This window comes from Theobroma umbraticum, unplaced genomic scaffold, assembly GCF_002168275.2.
Source record: "Theobroma umbraticum cultivar Fairchild unplaced genomic scaffold, ASM216827v3 scaffold_95.0, whole genome shotgun sequence".
NCBI classification, from domain to species: domain Eukaryota; kingdom Viridiplantae; phylum Streptophyta; class Magnoliopsida; order Malvales; family Malvaceae; genus Theobroma; species Theobroma umbraticum.
The window spans coordinates 5573953-5593552 of record NW_018397257.1 but is presented as its reverse complement, the minus strand read 5'-3'; the positions used below and the strand labels follow the sequence as shown (position 1 = coordinate 5593552).

At 32.5% G+C, this 19600-nt stretch overlaps 1 protein-coding gene across 2 annotated transcripts; it reads left to right on the top strand.

Moving 5' to 3' along the window:
• Positions 1–1026: 1026 nt before the first annotated feature.
• Positions 1027–14661, top strand: ABH1 (ARM repeat superfamily protein). Of its 2 annotated transcripts, XM_021423196.2 has the most exons (20): positions 1027–1236; positions 1356–1415; positions 2446–2502; positions 3927–3998; positions 4129–4191; positions 4863–5039; positions 6100–6228; positions 7103–7169; positions 7408–7607; positions 7803–7873; positions 8663–8747; positions 9941–10009; positions 10116–10234; positions 10484–10622; positions 10843–11343; positions 11939–12238; positions 12846–13024; positions 13143–13254; positions 14057–14113; positions 14260–14384. In XM_021423196.2, exons 1-19 carry the CDS (start codon positions 1153–1155, stop codon positions 14072–14074), a joined length of 2502 nt encoding a protein of 833 aa, XP_021278871.1. In that variant the 5' UTR covers positions 1027–1152; the 3' UTR covers positions 14075–14113; positions 14260–14384. The 2 variants fall into 2 exon arrangements, with proteins under 2 accessions (XP_021278871.1, XP_021278870.1); XM_021423195.2 differs by lacking the exon at positions 14057–14113 and having other exon boundaries at positions 14260–14661.
• Positions 14662–19600: the final 4939 nt, after the last annotated feature.

Genomic DNA, 19600 nt, shown 5'->3' with positions numbered 1-19600 from the left:
ATTTTTTATATTTGATTGTAAAGGTAGAGATATGCCAATTGTTAAAGATAATAAATTGAACATAACACAATATCCTAAAGTTGATGTTGAGAGAGAATTTATGAAAGCAATACCATATGTTAGTATAAAGCTTATTGTATGCTCAAGTTTGTGCAAGCTGACATTATTTTTGAAATAAGTTTTTTTGAAAGATATTTACTTTCATTTTCAGATCATTGAAAAGCTTAAAGAAAGTGATGAGATATTTAAATAGAACTAAGGATTGTATGCTAATTTACTAAAAGGATGTAGATCTTAAGCTAATAGATTATAAAGGTTTTGACTTTGCAAGCTATTCAAATGATAAAGAAGTTCACATTTGGATACATTTTTGTTGTAGCAAGTGGCACAATATCTTGAAAAAGTGTAAAGCGTCACACTTATGACTTCATCCATTATATAAGCAAAATCTATAACTTGTTATAAAGTAGCTCCGCAGACTATCTGGTTGAGAAATCTTATTAAAGAATTGTTGGTGATTAACTTTTTTGTTAAGTTATATAGTCGTATCGTGATAATGCTACAACAATAATTTTCACTAATAACTATAAATAAACCACAAGTTAATATAAAAACTCTATGATTTATTTGTATTATAAAATTATAATTCATCACAATGATATAATTATCAAATTTTTTATCTAAAGTTACAATCATCACATGTTTTTGGATATTATTTTTAATTAGTAATTATTATTATATTATTCTTAAGTTCAAAATATCAAATTTTCACATAAACTCCAAGTCAATTAAATCTTATCTTTTTCTTGTCACTATATTTGTTCAAAAAAATATAATTTAATAGTTTTTTTGGCCAAATAGAACATTTATTGTAATAGTTACAAAATTATTTTAAAATAATTAGGCCTTTTCATAGGCCTAAACTGATAACTTAAGTCCAACGTTAAGGGCCAAGAAGAATATTTTGGGCCTGCAGAGTCCCTGTTTAGGGTTGAAAGGCTGTAGGAAATCAAAAAACCCCTGCAAAATCCCTCTCTTCCTCTCTTTCTCTGCTCTTTAGTCTTACGACCACAAAAGTAGCGCTTCGTTTAATTTCTCTCTCCAATCGAACCTGTTTGTTTCCCTAGAAAAAAACACAAAGAGGAAAAAATTATGAGCAGCTGGAAAAGCCTTCTTCTTCGAATCGGCGACAAATGCTCCGAGTACAGTTCCTCTTCCGAATTCAAAGACCACATTGTCCGTACATATCTCTCTAATTTCTTCCCCCGTATATAAAACCCTAGTTTACAGTGCATTTTTATTTTTTTATCACAGTACCTTTTATAATTTTTTGTGGTTTTGTTTTCGAATTACAGGAAACTTGCTATGGAGCTTTGCGGAGAGAACTGGAACATTCTTCTAATGATATTTTGCCTGTAATTTCAAGCTCATTTGCTTTAGTTTCCTTTACATTTTATTTTTGTTAGTGCACATTTAAATTATGGAATGGTTGAAAATGAGAAGAAATTTTAAGTAGTTAATGGGAAATTCTGAGGTAATTTTATTAGGTTTTAAAGTGGAGCTTTTGGATTTGTGCATTTGGAATTTATTATATTTTTCCAGAAACCTAAAAGGAAATGGTGGAAAAATAAAATTACTTATAGGAGCATTAATTACAATCAAGGTAGTGTTTTCCGTTTACATTTCATTATTTTAGTTGTTTACTAGATATGAGCTGCTATTTTGGAACATTAGTTTTAGAGTTTGATGAAATGTTGAAGCTCTTCTGAAAAGGAAACGGTTATTTATTCTTTTGTTGGTTGCTCTGAGAGGGGAGGCGTTGCATAAGAGCACTTAAAGATCTAAGTATTATTTTTTAATTGTTTGTGTTTTTATTCTTGCTCCATTTTCTTATATGGATAAGTAGAAGACATTGCAATAAGAACTCATAAAAAAAGCACCGCATTTAACGCAATTAGTATCAGGCATCAAGAAAATCTGGATAGAATGTTTACAAAAAGCATGGAGGAAAACCACTGCCATGCTTACCGAGTTAAATAATTATATCCTTTGAGTAACCTCATTCAGAACTCTGTGATTGTTTTTAATAAAAAAAAAAATACTTAAATGATAGAGGTAACCTGTGAGTCAATGAGTTGGAGGATTTCTTTTTAAGGATAATTTATATAGTTCTGTGCTTGAGGTTTATACTGATTGTTATTTTGATTTCTGTTGATACCTATATTTAGAAACCCTTCAAGAAGAATAGATTTTTTTTTTCGGTGCTTGAATTCAAGCCAAAAGGTGGAGATTTGTTTTGTCTGTATGCAGGTCAATCTATTAGCTCATATTAACATATGGTGATTTGTAGTCTATTCCCATCCCCTTCTCCCCCTCCCCTTCGTGCAATGATTCTGCTGCTGATAATTGCCAAAGCATTTATTTACTTTTTCTTTATCCTGACAGTTCCTTCTCCAATGTGCCGAACAATTGCCTCACAAGATTCCTCTGTATGGAACAGTGGTATGGCTCTTATTCTTTTACGACCTCCTTCTGTTGTCCTTTGATTCTTTTCCATTCATTTGATAGTGTCAACTATGTAAACAAAAGTACTCATTCATTTATTCTGACTCACCACTCCTGGTGTGATTGTTACAATAAATTATTTCTCAATGGTGTTGTTTTCATCAGAGATAATGTGTAGATATTTGGTTGAATCTCTGAGTTTGTAAAAGTATGCTGAATCTATTTTTGACAATTTTGGACTATGCATTGTGGGCACTTTTCCCAACAGGCATGGACATGAAGTTGTAAAATTTTTTTTTTTTTTTTTAATCAGTGTAATCCTATTGTAGACAAAGAAACTTTTTTTTTCTCCAAAAACAATTAATACAAATGAGATACTGAACTCTGTCATGTAAGCAAGGATTATTGTAATAAAACTCTGAGCAATGAAAATTGGGTTTCTAGTGCTTGTCATGTTACTTTTTTGAAGATCACTTCTTAAATTGTCTTGCATATCACTTCCTGGTTGGAAGATCTGAGGATCCACTCCCTCCTCTTTTTTTTTTTTTGGTGTAATATGTGGAATTAGTGTATTGCTACTAAAGGATGATAGCAAGGGAGCTCCCCAAAATATGAAACAACCCAAAATGCTAGAGTAACCCTTGAAAATCCTTCACTAGGACCATGTTCGTTTTCCTTGCATCGTCAATTGTGGCTAGATACTCAAATAATAACATTCAATGGATCAATCTTGCTAGACTACAGTGAACACCAGTGTTTTAAAAACTGACCCAAAGCATGAATCCTTTAGGTGGGCAATCACAGCTAAACTGATTCAACTGGTTGGCCATCAAGTCAACTAAATTTATTATATTATTATTTTCTGATGTAGCTTTGCTGGCATTAGCTCTTATCTACATGAAGATAAGTTAAGAAATTTCTATGATAATGCCTTTTAAGGCTTATGCAGTAGTGTGTGAGGAATATTTGTTAAATATTTTAGTTTCTACTCTGAAATAACTTAGTAAATGATGCTTTCCTCTTCTTAAGAAAGAGACAAAACAAAATAAAAGGAGGGAGTATTCTCACACAATGTCTAGAATTTGTCTATGGCTTTCATCACTGGTCCTGTCAAAGAAATGCTAATTTTGCAAACAAAAGTTGTGTAAGAATGCTATGAAGAGATTTAAGACATCTGTACAAGATTTCTTTTTGTGCAGAACTCCCCGTCTTTTGTGTATTTGCTTCACAATTGCAACAGAGAAAAAAAAGTGAAAGGGAGAAATTTGACAACCTTATTGTTTTGTGTTTGCTTGTTGTAAGTGTATTTTTTTTTCCTCTTTATCAATTGACATATTGTTCACAGATGCTCCTTTTTTTACACTTGCATAGTTAGCGAGACTTCCTACTAGTTCTACGGCCTCTCACACTTTCTCTCACAGGTTGGTTTGCTAAACTTGGAAGATGAGGACTTTGTTAAAAAAATAGTCGAGAATACACAAACTAGTTATCAGGTGAGCAAGTTTCTAATTTGGATGGTTTCAAGAGTGTATTACTCTGGTTGTTGATTCAGGGGTTTGGGTTTTACCCCCTATATAGTGCTTTTTGTTCTCTCTCACATGTTCTCCATGTTGGATTTTTCAGGAGGCTCTAGATTCTGGAAATTGTGACAGAATTCGTATTTTGATGCGGTTTTTGACTGTTTTGGTATGTATAACGTTAGTATGGCTACATGGAAATCTTGCCTAATCTCTATGATATAGTTAATTAGTGATTGTTTTGGGATAGACTTGAATTTGGAAACATCCTAGTAGCAATTAAGTTTCGCCTCATCCATATGATTGAAGTAAAAACACTAGAGAACAGGACGAAGGCTTTCTGTGCTATTTATTTCATGATCAACGAAAGTAAATTTTGGAAGACTATGCAACTCTTACTATTTAAACTTTTTTCTTTTAAGCATGGAATTCTACTAACAAAATGTTGTTGGTAGTTGCAAACCAAGAGGAAAGACAAGCTCATACTAGCTTTTGCTTAATCATTTTTTAACTTCTTTTTGGTGCTGGTGCATACCCTGAAAATGTTATTTGAGACCTTATAGGCAGCAGTTACAGCTTCAGCTTATGTATGTTTTGACGAAAATCTCCTCAATGCATACATATATGTTTTGAAGCTTCCTTTTCCCGAGTTGCTTTAGGGACATAGATATGGATATTAGGGTGTTATGCAAACATGAAGCATTTCTAATTTTTAGCCAGTTGGCGGTTTGTGGTTTATAACTAGTTTGCTAGATCAGATACCCTGTAATGAAAGTATATTTGTTTTTGTTTTCAAGATGATAGGAAGCTTTATCTGTTTTATTTCTTTGTGTTCTACAGATGTGCAGTAAAGTTCTCCAACCTGCTTCACTTGTAGTTGTCTTTGAAACTCTATTATCATCTGCTGCCACAACAGTGGATGAGGAGAAAGGAAATCCTTCCTGGCAAGCATGTGCTGACTTTTATGTGACTTGCATTTTATCTTGTCTTCCATGGGGAGGAGCAGAACTCGGGGAGGTGAGGCCTTTCTCAACTCTTAGTAAATGTAATGTTTTGTTAGGTTGGGATTAATGTCAGCTAAGTGGTTGTTGATACCTGGTATGCTTTTCTTCATATGATTACCTATGTTTTTAGTCTGCTGGAAATATTTATATCTTGGTCTGACGTGGCAAGATAAGAATTTTAAAGAATTAGAAGCATAAATGGTGGTATACAGAAATAAAAATGTTTATTTTATAAACAATATAGTATGGTCTTTGAAAATATATAAAGCCAATATAAAAATTGTGTTATAATACAAAAAAGAATGTTAAAATGCATAATCATCGCCACCATAGCTTATCCCTTGGTTGTAATTGACAAATATGCTTATCCTATCATATCATATTAGTCAATTACAATCACATACACTAATATGTAGCACTTGGAGAAGTTGGCCTCTCACCAACTCATTCTCTGTCTCTCCTGTAACAATTTCTTGTTGAGTCTGTCTTTTAACCCGCCTGATCACCCAGTTTCTACTTATTTTCTTTTTCCATCCCTTTTAAAATGTTAGAAAACTGCAGCATATTACCCCATTCAATTTCAACTTCCAGTTTATTAGATTAAAAATATTTGTATTGAATAAATATCCTTCCATTTTTTTGGCAGTGTCTTTCTCATTTTTGTTGTTACCTTTTAGTTTATATTTGTCAAGTATCTTAACGACCTACATTGTGTGTTTCACTTAGACTAGTAATAGTTCTATTTCAAAATTTACTCATCCACAAATATTAGTTTACAAATTACTGAAATTAATTGGTTGCTTAGAGTTATATGATAATAATAATTTCTTCATCCGAAGAAAGCAGTGTGTTTTCAAATGACAGCAAAATTTTTTTGGGGAGAATCATTATGTAATTCACTTGCCACCGGTTTCTGCTGTCTAGGTTGCATAACACTGTTGCAAGGATTGGTAACTTTATTTTATCACTTATATAGTTTCTTAATGCCTATTACGGTTTTAGATTAAATTCGCTCAATTTTAATTGAGATTCATATTCTGTATTCTGAAAGAAACAAATATGTATGTAATCAGCAAGTTCCTGAGGAGATAGAAAGAGTCATGGTTGGTATACAAGCCTATTTGAGCATTCGAAGGCATACTTCTGACTCTGGATTATCTTTTTTTGAGGATGATGAGCCGGGAGGCGACCTTGTTGAAAAGGTATGTTTTGCTGTCGTGACTCAACTATCCTTGTTCTAAATTGAAACCTTAATGTTGATATTCCTTTGGTCTCTATAGGTTGTTAAATGTGGTCCTATTCCTTTGGTTCTGTTGTTATAAGGAATGAACTCTGTAAGCATTCTGTGATGCAACTTGTAATGGTGGTGTTTATTTTTTTTGGTACGTATGAGGAGGTCCAGGGGGTGGGGGGGATTCAAACCTTGAATTTTAACCTTCCTAGGGAGGGTAAGAACTGCTAGGGCAAGCCTTGGTTCTTGGTAGTACTGTTTCTAGGATAGTGGTCCATATTGCTTTGGCAGGTTGCTCATGTGTTGTTGCAACTGATGACTCTGGTTATGGTGGCTATAATTGGAAACTATTGATGTTAATCCGAGTGCTCTATAGTAAATCTTGAAATTCTGTGTGAATTGTTAGAAGTTTTTCAGACTTATGTGTTTATTTTATATATTTTTGGCTTGACTGAATTTAACTATATTAAATGCTGCATATGTTCATTATTTGTCTCAAACTGTTAAGAATCAGAGCTTTTTAGATCATATCATAACTTTCTAGCCCAGTAAAATCATTTAAAAAGTGCCAATATGTCAGGAATTTCACACAGTATAGAGAAATCTTTTGGCATTGGGGGCACTTGTGCTATGGGAAGTAATTGACTTTGAACGACTCTAGCTTTAGCAGTTAGCTTTGATGGTTGTGATAATGATTAACAGAACTAGATTGTCATTCCATTATTGTTAATTTCTCATTGTTCCATGCTCCGTTCTAATTTTTCAATTTTATACAACAATTCTTAATTATTGATATAGCCAGGATGCAACTTTGTTCATCAATATTTCCCTTAATGTTCCTTCAGGATTTCCTTGAAGATTTATGGGAACGGATACAAGTTCTGTCTAGCAATGGTTGGAAAGTTGAAAGTGGTAATATATCTAATCTTTGTTTATTTTATTACTTTGAATCCTTCACTCTTGCTATAAATAAATGTGTATTACCATGACAAATAAGCAAGAAGTTTTTTGGTATATGTTGTGATACAAATTTATTTTTTACGGTGTCTCTCTTCCATCTATCTCGGATTTGATTCTCTACTTCCCATCCACCATCCTTCCCTCTTCTGGATGACAAGTTTTAATTTCATGATCGGTTTTTATTTGCTAGTTCCAAGGCCTCACCTATCATTTGAAGCCCAGCTAGTTGCTGGAAAGTCTCATGAGTTTGGTCCCATTAGCTGTCCTGAGCAACCTGATCTGCCTTCAACAATTTCTGCTGTAGCTTATGGAAAACAAAAGCATGAGGCAGAGTTGAAGTATCCTCAAAGAACACGCAGACTTAATATTTTTCCTGCTAGTAAAACAGAGGTAAAATTATTGAAATGTCATTGTTGAATTTGTCATAGGCTGCCACCATTTTCCTTCTTCATCAAAGATGGTCCTGGGTTTCATGTCTTAAATTTAGTTGCCCATGACAGTTTATATGTATCCATCCCTCTCTCCAATCTGGATTTTCTTTATAGCTCTTTCCCTCTCTCTCTCATTTCTTGTTTTGTTTAACAGGATCTCCAGCCTATTGATCGCTTTGTTGTTGAAGAGTATTTGCTGGATGTGCTTTTGTTCTTGAATGGATGGTTTGTACACTATGCTGACCTTTCACTATTTTATTGAATGTACTTTAATGGCTTTCTTAATTTTTTGAAATGATTATAATTTTTTTTCATTATGAACTATATGAGCTTGAAATTTATCTGAGGACTAGATGTGAGTTGGGAGGGCATGGATTTGTCAGTAACAATTTTTTTATTTTAGCAAATGAGATTGGTATAATCTGAATTAGATAGATTATCAAATTAAAGTTTTGCTTTTGTCAAACATCTTGTGTTGATAGTATCTCAATACGCAAACTGTAGTTCACAAGTGCTTATTCTATTTTGTTTGTAAATATTTATTCATGTTTGCCCGTATCGTATGGTTTAACTCTTGTGAACTAAATAAATGCTAGAATTTAATGCATTATTAATTACCAAAACCATATTGAAATATCAGTCTGCTGTGTAGACATTGAAAACTCACTCATCCCTGATTTACTTGATAGTCAGCAACAATCAGAAGCAGTTAAAGAGTTGTTTATTTATTTTTATTTGATGCCTTTTACTTTAACCCTTCAGTTGCATTTTGACAGAGTTAGAAATGGGACTATTATTGATATTCTAGCCTCTTTCTACATGTTTTTTTTTTGAAAGGCTCTTTCTACATGTTTTGCTGAAGCTATTCATAATTTTCTTTTATTGGATCATTAGCCTGATCTTGTTTCTTTAGATTTTAAATAAATTAAGTCCTTATCATTTAGTTATAAAAGTATGTTAAGGCCTTGAGTCTTAATTTTAATTATTTCTGTTTCTTGCTTCATGCAAAGCTAGTCGAAAGGAATGTGCTTCTTTCATGGTAGGCCTGCCAGTGCCCTTTCGGTATGAGTACCTAATGGCAGAAACAATATTCTCTCAGGTACAAATTTATGTTATATGTATTCATAGCTGTTTGTCAATACCAATAATCTGATTTATGCTTTTTCTTCATGTGTTGTTACATAAAGTATAAACAGGAATATTAATTCTTTTGCACCTGTAGTTAGTGGACAATAACTCTAGAGTAATTTCATGCTTCCTGTCATGTTTAAATGGCTTAAACTTGCATGTGATCTGGCATTTGGTCATTTGCAAGGAGAGGAAGAGAGTTACAAACCTAAATGTATGTGTGATATCTTTGAAGCATACATTATCTACCTCTAAGGGGAATCTACCAAAATAGGCCATGACATAGTAGTATCCAGAAAACAGAATGACACCTTTTCTGAATTTATTTTTAATCATCAAATTTAAAGTAACGATTTCTGGTGAACTTAGGGGATAGGAGGAATTTTAATTGTCACATGGTCCAAATATATAATGTGATTGAAGACCGTCTTCTTTAATTTTTTCATGTACGGTTTTTTCGCTAGTTGCATGCATTATGAAATGCCATTTCATCATATAGCTAATGCATTTCTGGCAATGGATATTGACTTGGAGACTGTTCCTTTCATTATCTTTTAAGAAAAAAATGAAAGAAATATTGGAATGGCCATTGAAACAGTATGGCTCCTAGGACACGACGTCAAGTTGGTCTTTCTTGACACCACTGTGCCATGGACTGCTAAATACGTTTACCTTCTATTATCTGTTTTTGTCAAGCTCCTCCCCCAAATTGTGTAGGTCAAAGCGAATTTGGAACTCTCTGGCTGGTTCTATCTTCTTTTATTGCCATTATCTACAAAATCAAATAAAAAACAAATTAATAACTTCTTTTTTTGTGGATAAGTCATTAATTAGCTACTGCTTTGCAATGTTACTGTCAAGGAAAGTGACTTTAAAGGTGTGATTGTTATTGTGACCTTTTAAGGCTTAAATTGTAGTTTGAAGCCTGCAAAATATATATATATATATATATATATAAGCAATGTTACTGTCAAGGAAGGTTACTTTAAAGATGTGATTATTATTGTGACCTTTTAAGGCTTAAATTGTGGTTTGAAGCCTACAATATATATAAATATATATATATATTAAATTTAAAAAAAGAGCATGTTTTATATTTATGTATGTATCTTTTACCTATTAGAACCTATGATACAGAAAGATAAGCCTGTGTTGTTCTTGCAGCTGCTTTTGTTACCGCAGCCCCCATTCAAGCCAATATATTACACACTGGTTATTATGGACCTCTGTAAGGTAGTTTAGAAGCTGTTACTGCTTATTTTTCCTTTTTCTTTTTTTTTTCATAAGAAATTGTTTTGGCCTTTAAATCAAGTGTCTGACATTGTAGTTTAATGCTTAGGCTCTCCCCGGTGCCTTTCCTGCAGTTGTAGCAGGTGCAGTTCGCGCTCTTTTTGATAAAATTGCCGATTTAGATATGGAGTGTCGGACACGACTTATCCTTTGGTTTTCACACCATTTGTAAGTCCACAATAAGTTCTGTTAATCTTTTTTTTCCACAATAATATACCTTTTCCTTCTTGTTTTATGCTTGATAATATGATTTGTAGCACATTGGATATTGTTTTCAATTATGACTGGTGGTTCAGTTAGATGTCCATTGCACCAAGCCACCAACTAGGTCCCTTGCTCTGTGTTTCTGGATTTTGGTTTGAGATCACTTTTTCAGCTGATTTGTGTACATTTAACAATAATTTTCTGGCTTCACAGATCAAACTTCCAATTTATTTGGCCTTGGGAAGAATGGGCTTATGTCCTTGACCTCCCAAATTGGGCTCCACAGCGTGTATTTGTTCAAGAGGTCTTGGAAAGAGAAGTTCGTTTGTCATATTGGGACAAAATAAAACAGGTAAGAGACTTGCTAGAATACCTTTTTTATTCCAGAGTATTATTAATGTGGATAGAATGTAGGTTTTGGCTGGGGCAATGAATAATGGTTAAAAAAAGTTTTAATCTTCCTTATTTGTAAAAATGTTATATTTTACTTGTACCAGTAAAAGATATGTTACACTAACCTTGGCTTGTTGCTACGCGGTAACATTTCTCCTTCACAACATTTGTTAATGTAGAGCATTGAGAATGCACCTGCCCTGGAAGAGTTGCTTCCACCCAAAGGTGGTCCAAACTTCAAGTATAGTCTAGAGGATGGTGGAGAAAGAACCGAACAACATGCAATTTCCGCTGAAATTAGCAATAAGGTGAAAGGAAGGCAAACAGCACATGAGATAATTTCATTGATTGAGGAAAATATATATCCTGCACATGGCCTGGAAGTTACCCTCAGTGTGGTTGTACAAACTCTTCTTGACATTGGATCTAAAAGTTTCACTCATTTGATCACTGTCTTGGAGAGATACGGGCAGGTCATCGCAAAAATATGTCCTGATCAGGATAAGCAGGTCATGCTCATAGCTGAAGTGAGTTCATATTGGAAGAACAATGCGCAGATGACATCTATAGCAATTGATAGGATGATGGGTTATCGTCTTATATCTAATTTGGCCATTGTGAGATGGGTCTTCTCTCCAGAAAACATTGAGCAATTTCATATATCAGATCGTCCATGGGAGGTACATCAACAAATTCAGTTTATATTTGCATGCCACCCCTCCCCCCTCCTGGCACAAACAAAAGCATAGTTTCAAAAGGATGGCTCAAGTTTCCTTGCAATGTACCTGTTTAGTGTATGGTTGAATTGAATTCCGTAATTCAATTAGACCATAGACGAGCCAGAGTCACCCAAATCTATTAGACAGAAACTTGGAAGTTTAAGCCATTTCAGATCTCTGTTGTTACTACTTTTTGGACATTGAAACTTACTGAATACTGGAGTTTTTGGGCATCCTTTGAGATCCTGAGGTTTTTTTTTTTTTTTTCAAAAAATAAATATAAAAAACCAAAATGAACTGCTGGAAAGCTTTGATCTGAAATTAATATAATTACTTCCTTGCTTCGCAGGAAAAGAAATTGAAGATTACTCCTTTTCCCTGTTTCTTTCTTTCTAATTTTGAACCTTTTTTACTCTAATTGCTTGGGCATTCATTTATCCTGTGTTCTCTTTGGAAAATTAATCATATCTCTGTGTGTGGTTTTAAGCAGATCATGTTCATTGTATCTGATCAAAAATTAGTTCCATCACAAAGACTTCCTCTTTTAATTTCACAGATTCTCAGGAATGCAGTTAGTAAGACATACAATCGTATCACTGATCTAAGGAAAGAGATATCATCTCTGAAGAAGGGTGTTATATCAGCAGAAGAAGCTGCATCTAAGGCAAAAGCAGCTTTAGAGGCTGCTGAGTCAAAGCTTACACTAGTGGAAGGTGAACCTGTTCTTGGTGAAAACCCTGTAAGGTTAAAGCGTTTAAAAACTCAGGCTGAAAAAGCTGAGGAAGAGGAAGTATCTATTCATGACTCTTTACAGGCCAAGGAGGCTCTTCTTGCTCGAGCGCTAGATGAAAATGAGGTATTAGGTTCAACTGACATATCTTTGATTTTTGTCCAATAGCATTGCAATATTGTCGGGAAACTTTGTCCTTGTGGTTGAAATCTTCACTACTTGTTGGTTTGGAGGGGTGTACTGATCAATTTTATGCACTTGTTGCATAGATCAGAATTCCCTTTAACTAGCATGTTCTGATCTTTTTTGAATGTAACAATGGCACTTAAATACTAATGTATCACTGATTATGGCAGCACTCAAAATGCTATGAACTGTTGAGTAGAAACATGCATTTTTATTAGATTGACGAACATGTAGCCCACGTATATGGGTTGTAGTTCTAATTTAAGTTCCATTTTTAGTTATACTCGGATAATCCACCCAAGTGTATTCCCCTTTGCTGTAATGAAGTGATACTAGCTGATATTGTTTGAGAAGTTTATTGTTGTTTTATGGATATATTTACTTGTTTGAATGTGTTTTCTCTTCTTTTTTCACGACCCTGTCTTAAGTTTACAGCCCCAGTGTTCTTTGGTCTGTTACTAGCAGAAATTACCAGATCAACCTTTTTCTTTTCAGAATTTCTGTTCCAATTAACTTATTCCATTTTTTATGTGATTGAAATGTGTAGGTTTTGTTCCTCTCTCTATACAAAAATTTCTCCAATGTTTTGGTGGAACGTCTACCTGATGCATCTAGAGCTGGAACATTGCAAGCATTAAAGTCTATCCATGGAGACTCAATGGCTGTTGACCTTGAAGAATCATCAACTATGGAGGTGGATGATGAGAATGGAAGACCTAAGAAAAGGTTCCAACTCCCCAACCTTTCCCTGGCCTCTTGTCTTTATTTATCTTTTTATGCACATTGTCATTTTATGATAACAAAATAACAGTGAATTAATTATTTTTTTCTTGCTATATTGCAGTCAGCTTAATGGGAGTAAGGCATCAAATATTTATAATGTAGGGGAAAAAGAACAGTGGTGTTTATCAACTCTGGGCTATGTCAAGGCGTTCTCGAGGCAATATGCATCCGAGGTAAGTACTGTTTATTGAGCTCCTGTTCTTTAATGGATGTCATGATGACTTTGTGATGTTTCTCTGTGACTTTATCTTTACCAAATTTTGATCTATAGCTACTGCAGTATATATTTAAAAAATAAACTGATGCTTTAATCTACCAAGTGCACCTTTTTTTTTTCCAATATGAAACTTTTCTGACTAGGAAGTTATTATGCTAATATTCAATGAGCATTTCCTAACTCTGCCCCAGTTTAAGAGGGGACCACAATAAATCTGATTTCTCTTGCAGTCTAACTCCACACGGCCTTCCTTTTGGCTGTTGGTGGGCATATCTTTACTTACTCCGTAGGTGCAGTCAGGCTTTCACTAGTGTGATTATGTGTTGGTCTATGCAATACCTGCATGGCAGAAAAGCTAGACATTACGTAGTTAGAACATTATAAATAAATATAACTGGATTGCGTCAGACTTGTATATCAAGAAATCAAGATTTCAAAACAGTGAAATGAAAAAAGTTATTAATATTCCATGATAAGCTCAGACAGTGGTACACTCCATCTCCCATATTGTCTCTCTCTACTTCTGTTACTTTGATTCTTGGACCCTTTGGCAGTTGGTTAGCAATGTTCTGAAGCATTCCTAAAGGCAAGAATTAGAGTGACATTGTAAATTTCCATATTTGACAAGTTCGCTGTATACTAAAACACAGATCTAGGAATAATGACGGGTTAGTGAACTTCACATTGAGGTCAATTCTTCGATAATGATTAAAATAGTGCTTCCACTTGCTAATTTTTGAGGAATGCATTTGTTTTAGGACTATATTACCCTTTGACATGATGTACCTTATTGCATGTGGCCTTTAATGTAGCAGGTTGGTGCCTGTTTCCTCTCACATACTTGCTTCGTGCACGTTTGTCTTCCCTAATTTCATTTCCTTGAATGAATTCCCACATGATGACTGAATGTGTAGCAAACTGGATTTTATCTAATATTTGGTACCAATTTGCATTTTGGCAGATATGGCCTCACATTGAGAAGTTGGATGCGGAGGTGTTAACTGAAGATGTCCATCCTCTTTTCCGGAAAGCTGTTTATTCAGGCCTATGCCGGCTGAGCAATGAGGTGTGATCTGTCCGATCATATGCTGTAACTTAATCCATTTTTAGTTGTACCCCTCATTGCCCCAACAAATTTTTATGTACATGAAGTAGAGACAAGTGAATGAAATTCGGATTAGGTGCATAGTTCATGATCAGTTAGCGATTCATTAGAACTAAACACGTATTAAGGTAACTCAGTAACCAGAACTACATGTTGATGTCAAGATGTGTACGAATGCTGCTGTCTAATTAGTTGCCTGATAAGCCTGGCGAGGGACAATTCTGATGAGTTGTTTAACTCATCCTCGCCAGTTTGGCAGAGTAGTCCTTTTTCCTTGGTAAACCTGTAGCCATACGCAGTCAACTGTAAACTTTAAATTATGCCTTGAGAAAAACTAGAGAGTACATGGATATTTCTCCCCCATTTTTGCCTATTGGAGTGTCTAAAATTTAAAGCAGCATGCATTTGATATAGCGCAGATTATGAATTTGCAATTGCTGATCAAAATGTAAGTAATACATTAGGTCTTTGGGTCCTACAAACAGCTGGCGTAGGTTAAACGTGATGTGTCTGCTCGCTCGTTTCAATGAAAATGCGACAGCCGCATCATGTTTTATCGGACCTTTGCAATTCTTGAAGTCATTTTCATGATTTGAGTAAGTTGTGTGTTATCATCATTCTGTATTTTCAGAAATCTTTGTTGGAACGTCAACAGCAAGACTTTTTGTTAAGACGGGGAAATATTGGGTACGATCAAATCAAATGTACAGAGAAAACTAAAATAAAAAGGTTAACGTTCGATTTTTGCTGTGAGATATATTTTCATAGGGTGCATCCTTTTCACTTTTGACTTTCCTTGGAGCAAGTGGTTGAACAACTATTGTTTCACGGTTCAATGTGTTTCATTTTACATCTTATTAAAAATTATTAATTAATCTTATCATATGAATAAATAAAAACCCTAAAAAGTTAGGTCTCTCTCTCGGAAAAAGAGAGATAGGTGAGTAACAGTGACAGGTTTTTATCTTTTCTCCCTAGAAGTTTTAGAGTTTTTGGGTAGTGCTAAACGTAGAGAATAGCATTATTACATCACAATTTATTTAAGGAAGACTTGAGTCAGCAATCCTGAATTAAGAAAGTCTCGTGTTGTATATTATCTTGTCTAGTCTAGGATAGGTAACAGTTATTTGAACCAAAAACAAAAACAATCTAGTTATATAACTTTTCTATATCATTGGCAAGATTGTAGAATCCACTTGGCGTAAGTCATTTTTGGAGGTTTAATGCTGATCCATGGATATATTATATTAAAGGATATTTTATCCAGTCAAAATTTATTATTATATATGTATATGAAATTAAAAGAATCTATCTTGCACGGTCTTAGGGATTGTCCCGCTGCAACCGCCGTCTGGTTTAGACTTCTCCCACAGAATCATCAAGGTACTTTCAATACTCACGCCTTGAATGATTGGTTGTTTAATAACGTCGATAACAGTAGTAAATTAATTTATGATGCACCGTGGAATCTGGTTTTGGGAATCGCATGTTGGCTGATATGGAAATGCAGAAATTCATTTGTGTTTTGAGTGTATACAAAAGACCGCAGAAAGTACTCGATGTTATGTCTGCTAACACAACCCCCATTCTAGCCAGTAGAGAAATACCACATGGCTCGACAAATTGCATGAAAGGTTGGCAACCCCCTGCAACAAATTTCGCTGCATTGAATGTTGATGGTGCTTCACGGCCATCTCGCAACAGTGCAGCTACAGGAGGGGTGATAAGGGACGCCCATGGTAATTGGATCACAGGTTTCTCTCTTCGGTTGGAATTATGCTCAGCCCTATGGAGCGTTTTAAAAGGTCAAACAGTGGCTTGGGAGTCTGGGCATACAAGGATTGACCTGCAAATTGACAATAGCATAGTTGTGAGAGTTATAAATCCAGCATCGACAGTCATCAGTCATAATTATGATTTAATTCAAGCGATTAAGGGATTGCTTCTGAAACAGTGGGTTGTAGAAATTAGACACGTCTTTCGTGAAGGAAACATGATCACAGATCGTATGGCGAACATGGGATAACACAAGAGGGTAGCTTTATATTATTTGATGTTCCTCTTCCAGAGATTAATTATTTTCTATTACATGATGTAGCTGATCTCCACTTATCAAGCTAATAAAAATTCTTCCCATTAAAAAAAAATAAGAGAAAAATCATGATTAACCGACATGCATCATCTTTCACTTTCTTTTTTTTTTTTTGAGTGCATCTGTCACTTTTTGGTCTTTCATATTTCAATGTTAAAAAGGCATTTGGTATTGCAGAATTATCCAATTTAATTCTTGAAAACTTAACTAATTTATTAAAAATAAATATTTAGTGATTTCACATGTTTTAATATTATTTTTTTTGTTATTATTTATTATTTAAGGAATAAATTGACAAGTTAAAATTTATATTAAAAAGAGTGTAAATTTATTCGATTTTATATTTTCATATATAAAGGTAATTTTGTAAATTTATACTATATTCTTAGTAAAATGTTTTTAAGCCAAACATTACAATGTAATCTTATATTATATAAAAGGATTTTGGCATGTAGGAAATCAGGAGAGAGAAGAACTATAAGGCATTAGTAAAGAGAATAGAAAGAAAATTATAAAATATATATATATATATGTAAAAATGAAAAATAAACAATAAAGAAGTTAAAAGTCAAAATATTTTAAAGAAATTAAAATAAGTTCTTAGTCTTCTATTATATTTAATCAAGTTTTTTTTTTATTTTTATTCTGAATCAAATAGACTTTTATTACTAATATTTACCATAAAACAAAATATCACTTATTATTTTATACTCACGTGATAATTAAAAGTGAATGATGAAAAATGTCACATGATTATGTCATTATATCACATTAGTATATTATGTGACATAAAATAACAAATGGTATTTTAATCACCAAGTCAATTATTGATTAAAAAATTAGCTTCATTGAACACAATAAAAGAATTATAACTTATTTAAAATTTTTTAAATAATTTAAGAATTTTTTTAAATATTATATCAAGTTAAAATTAATTTTAGATTAAAGGTAAAAAGAAAAAAATAAACAAAAAAAAGGTTTCATACTTATTTTCCTTATTGTTCCTTTATCTTCCATTATTACTTTTGGTTAATCAAAATGTAAAGGAAAAAAGAGGACTAAAAATTTATTTGTTCAATCAATTTGTGTTGCTTTCTTTATTTGCCTTTCCAAAAATTACAACTTCTACCCATAACATAAAAATAAATACACATTCGTATATCTTATTAAAAATAAATAAATATTTGTATAAATTATTAAAAGGAAATTACACCCAGCAACGCACATCCCTTGTTACAACAAGTCAACAATTAATATATTATATAAGCTAGACTATTATGTTTTGTTTACATAATGCATATTGTATATAAAATGTTAGAACATAGTACTAGAAAAACAAAAATATTTATACTATTTTCTTTAAAATTTTATTCGTCTCCATTGATTATTTATTTAGATGTGCAAAATAGTTACAAATAATAAATCTTGATGATATAGTGAAATTTGGTGCTTATCAATATTTTGCATTAACGAAATTAATTACAGGACACTCACTAGTGTATGATAAAATTATCAAACTCCTATATAATTTTTTTACAACAAAACATTATCATAAGTAATTTAAGAAAAAATTGGAAAGGGATGAGAGAGTATTTACATATTTTTCAATTAATTCTTTTTTATAATTTAAGGAAAGAGGTTTTGAACTTACTCTTTAGATAAAAAATCATGCATCAACGAAAGAACAAAACATTCGAGTGTCAAATTTTCTATTCATTCATATTTAGAAGATTAAAAGGTTTTATGTATAGATAAAGACGTGTTTCTTTGTACAAATATAACTGGTTCGATAAATATAAGTATTTAAACAAACTTAATTATTTGAATATACATAATTATTTCAAAGATTTTCTTCTATTATGATTGTTAAAAATGTTCAACATAAAATATATTACATAAAATGTTTTAAAAATAAAAAACTCATTAACCTTGAAATCAACTCAAAGTCAAGAATTAAGACTTGATGTAATTAGTAACTAGAATTAGTCAACCTCAATTAAATAAGTTAAAATAGAGTAAGTAGCAAATAGTTTAAATTATGGCATCTAGTCAAAAAAGGGATTTTTTAGATAATTTTTTAAATCTTAAAAATTACCGTTGTTATTTTTTTTTTGTTATAATCATAAAGAGAAGAGATTCTATTATTCAAACTCAACATTTTGAATAAAAATACATCTTAATTATTGAATTAAATATTAAAATGCAAAACTATACTTATATTTGGTCAAAAAAATTAAAAAAAATATGTTGAAATAAAGAAAAAGCAATACCTTCACATTTTTAAGTTTTAATCAAAATTTCAAATGAGTATATTAATTTTTAAAATGAACATTCCATATTAAAAGCGTAAACTCCATTAACAAATATTATAAAAAGATTAAAATATTTTTTTATTAATTTAAAAATTATTATAACATTTTTTTAAAAAAAGAGCATCAATTTCTCAAAAAAGAGGTTAATTAATAAAAATAATATAATAATAAATTTTAAAATTAATAAAAAATAAAATTATCATTTCAATATTATCACATTATCAAATTAATGAAAATATTAAAAATTAACTAACGACTGAATCTATATGCCTAAGGAAATTTTTTTTTTGAAATAGAATATCTATTTTTAAAATTGATAGACTCACTTAAAATTTTCATAACAACTTAATAGATGAGGGTAATTTACTTAATATATAATGGTCATGGTTTTATATTTAACTATATTCTTGAGTCCAAGTATATGTTTCCATTGAAGTACATTTGTAAAGCAAATTCTCCATAGTACAGAAGTGAAGAAGAAAGATGCAAAAGTGGGAACTACTACCAGTACTGTATCACTGCCTCCAATCATAAGCAAAGAAAGCAGTAAGTAGCACATATGGAGCATAAATGCCATCTTAAATTTGCGCCGTTCTCTTCCTCCTCAGCTCACATGGACATGCACAACCTCCTCCCCATTTTAGCTGTCACAGAAGCATGGGAAATACCCAAAAAATGAACAAACCAGACAGAAGGAAATCCCACCTCTTTTGACTAGTCACAATCAAGTATGGGGTACTTGCTAACTATAAAAGATACATTTTTTTTTTAATATCAAAATAGTTCACTTCTT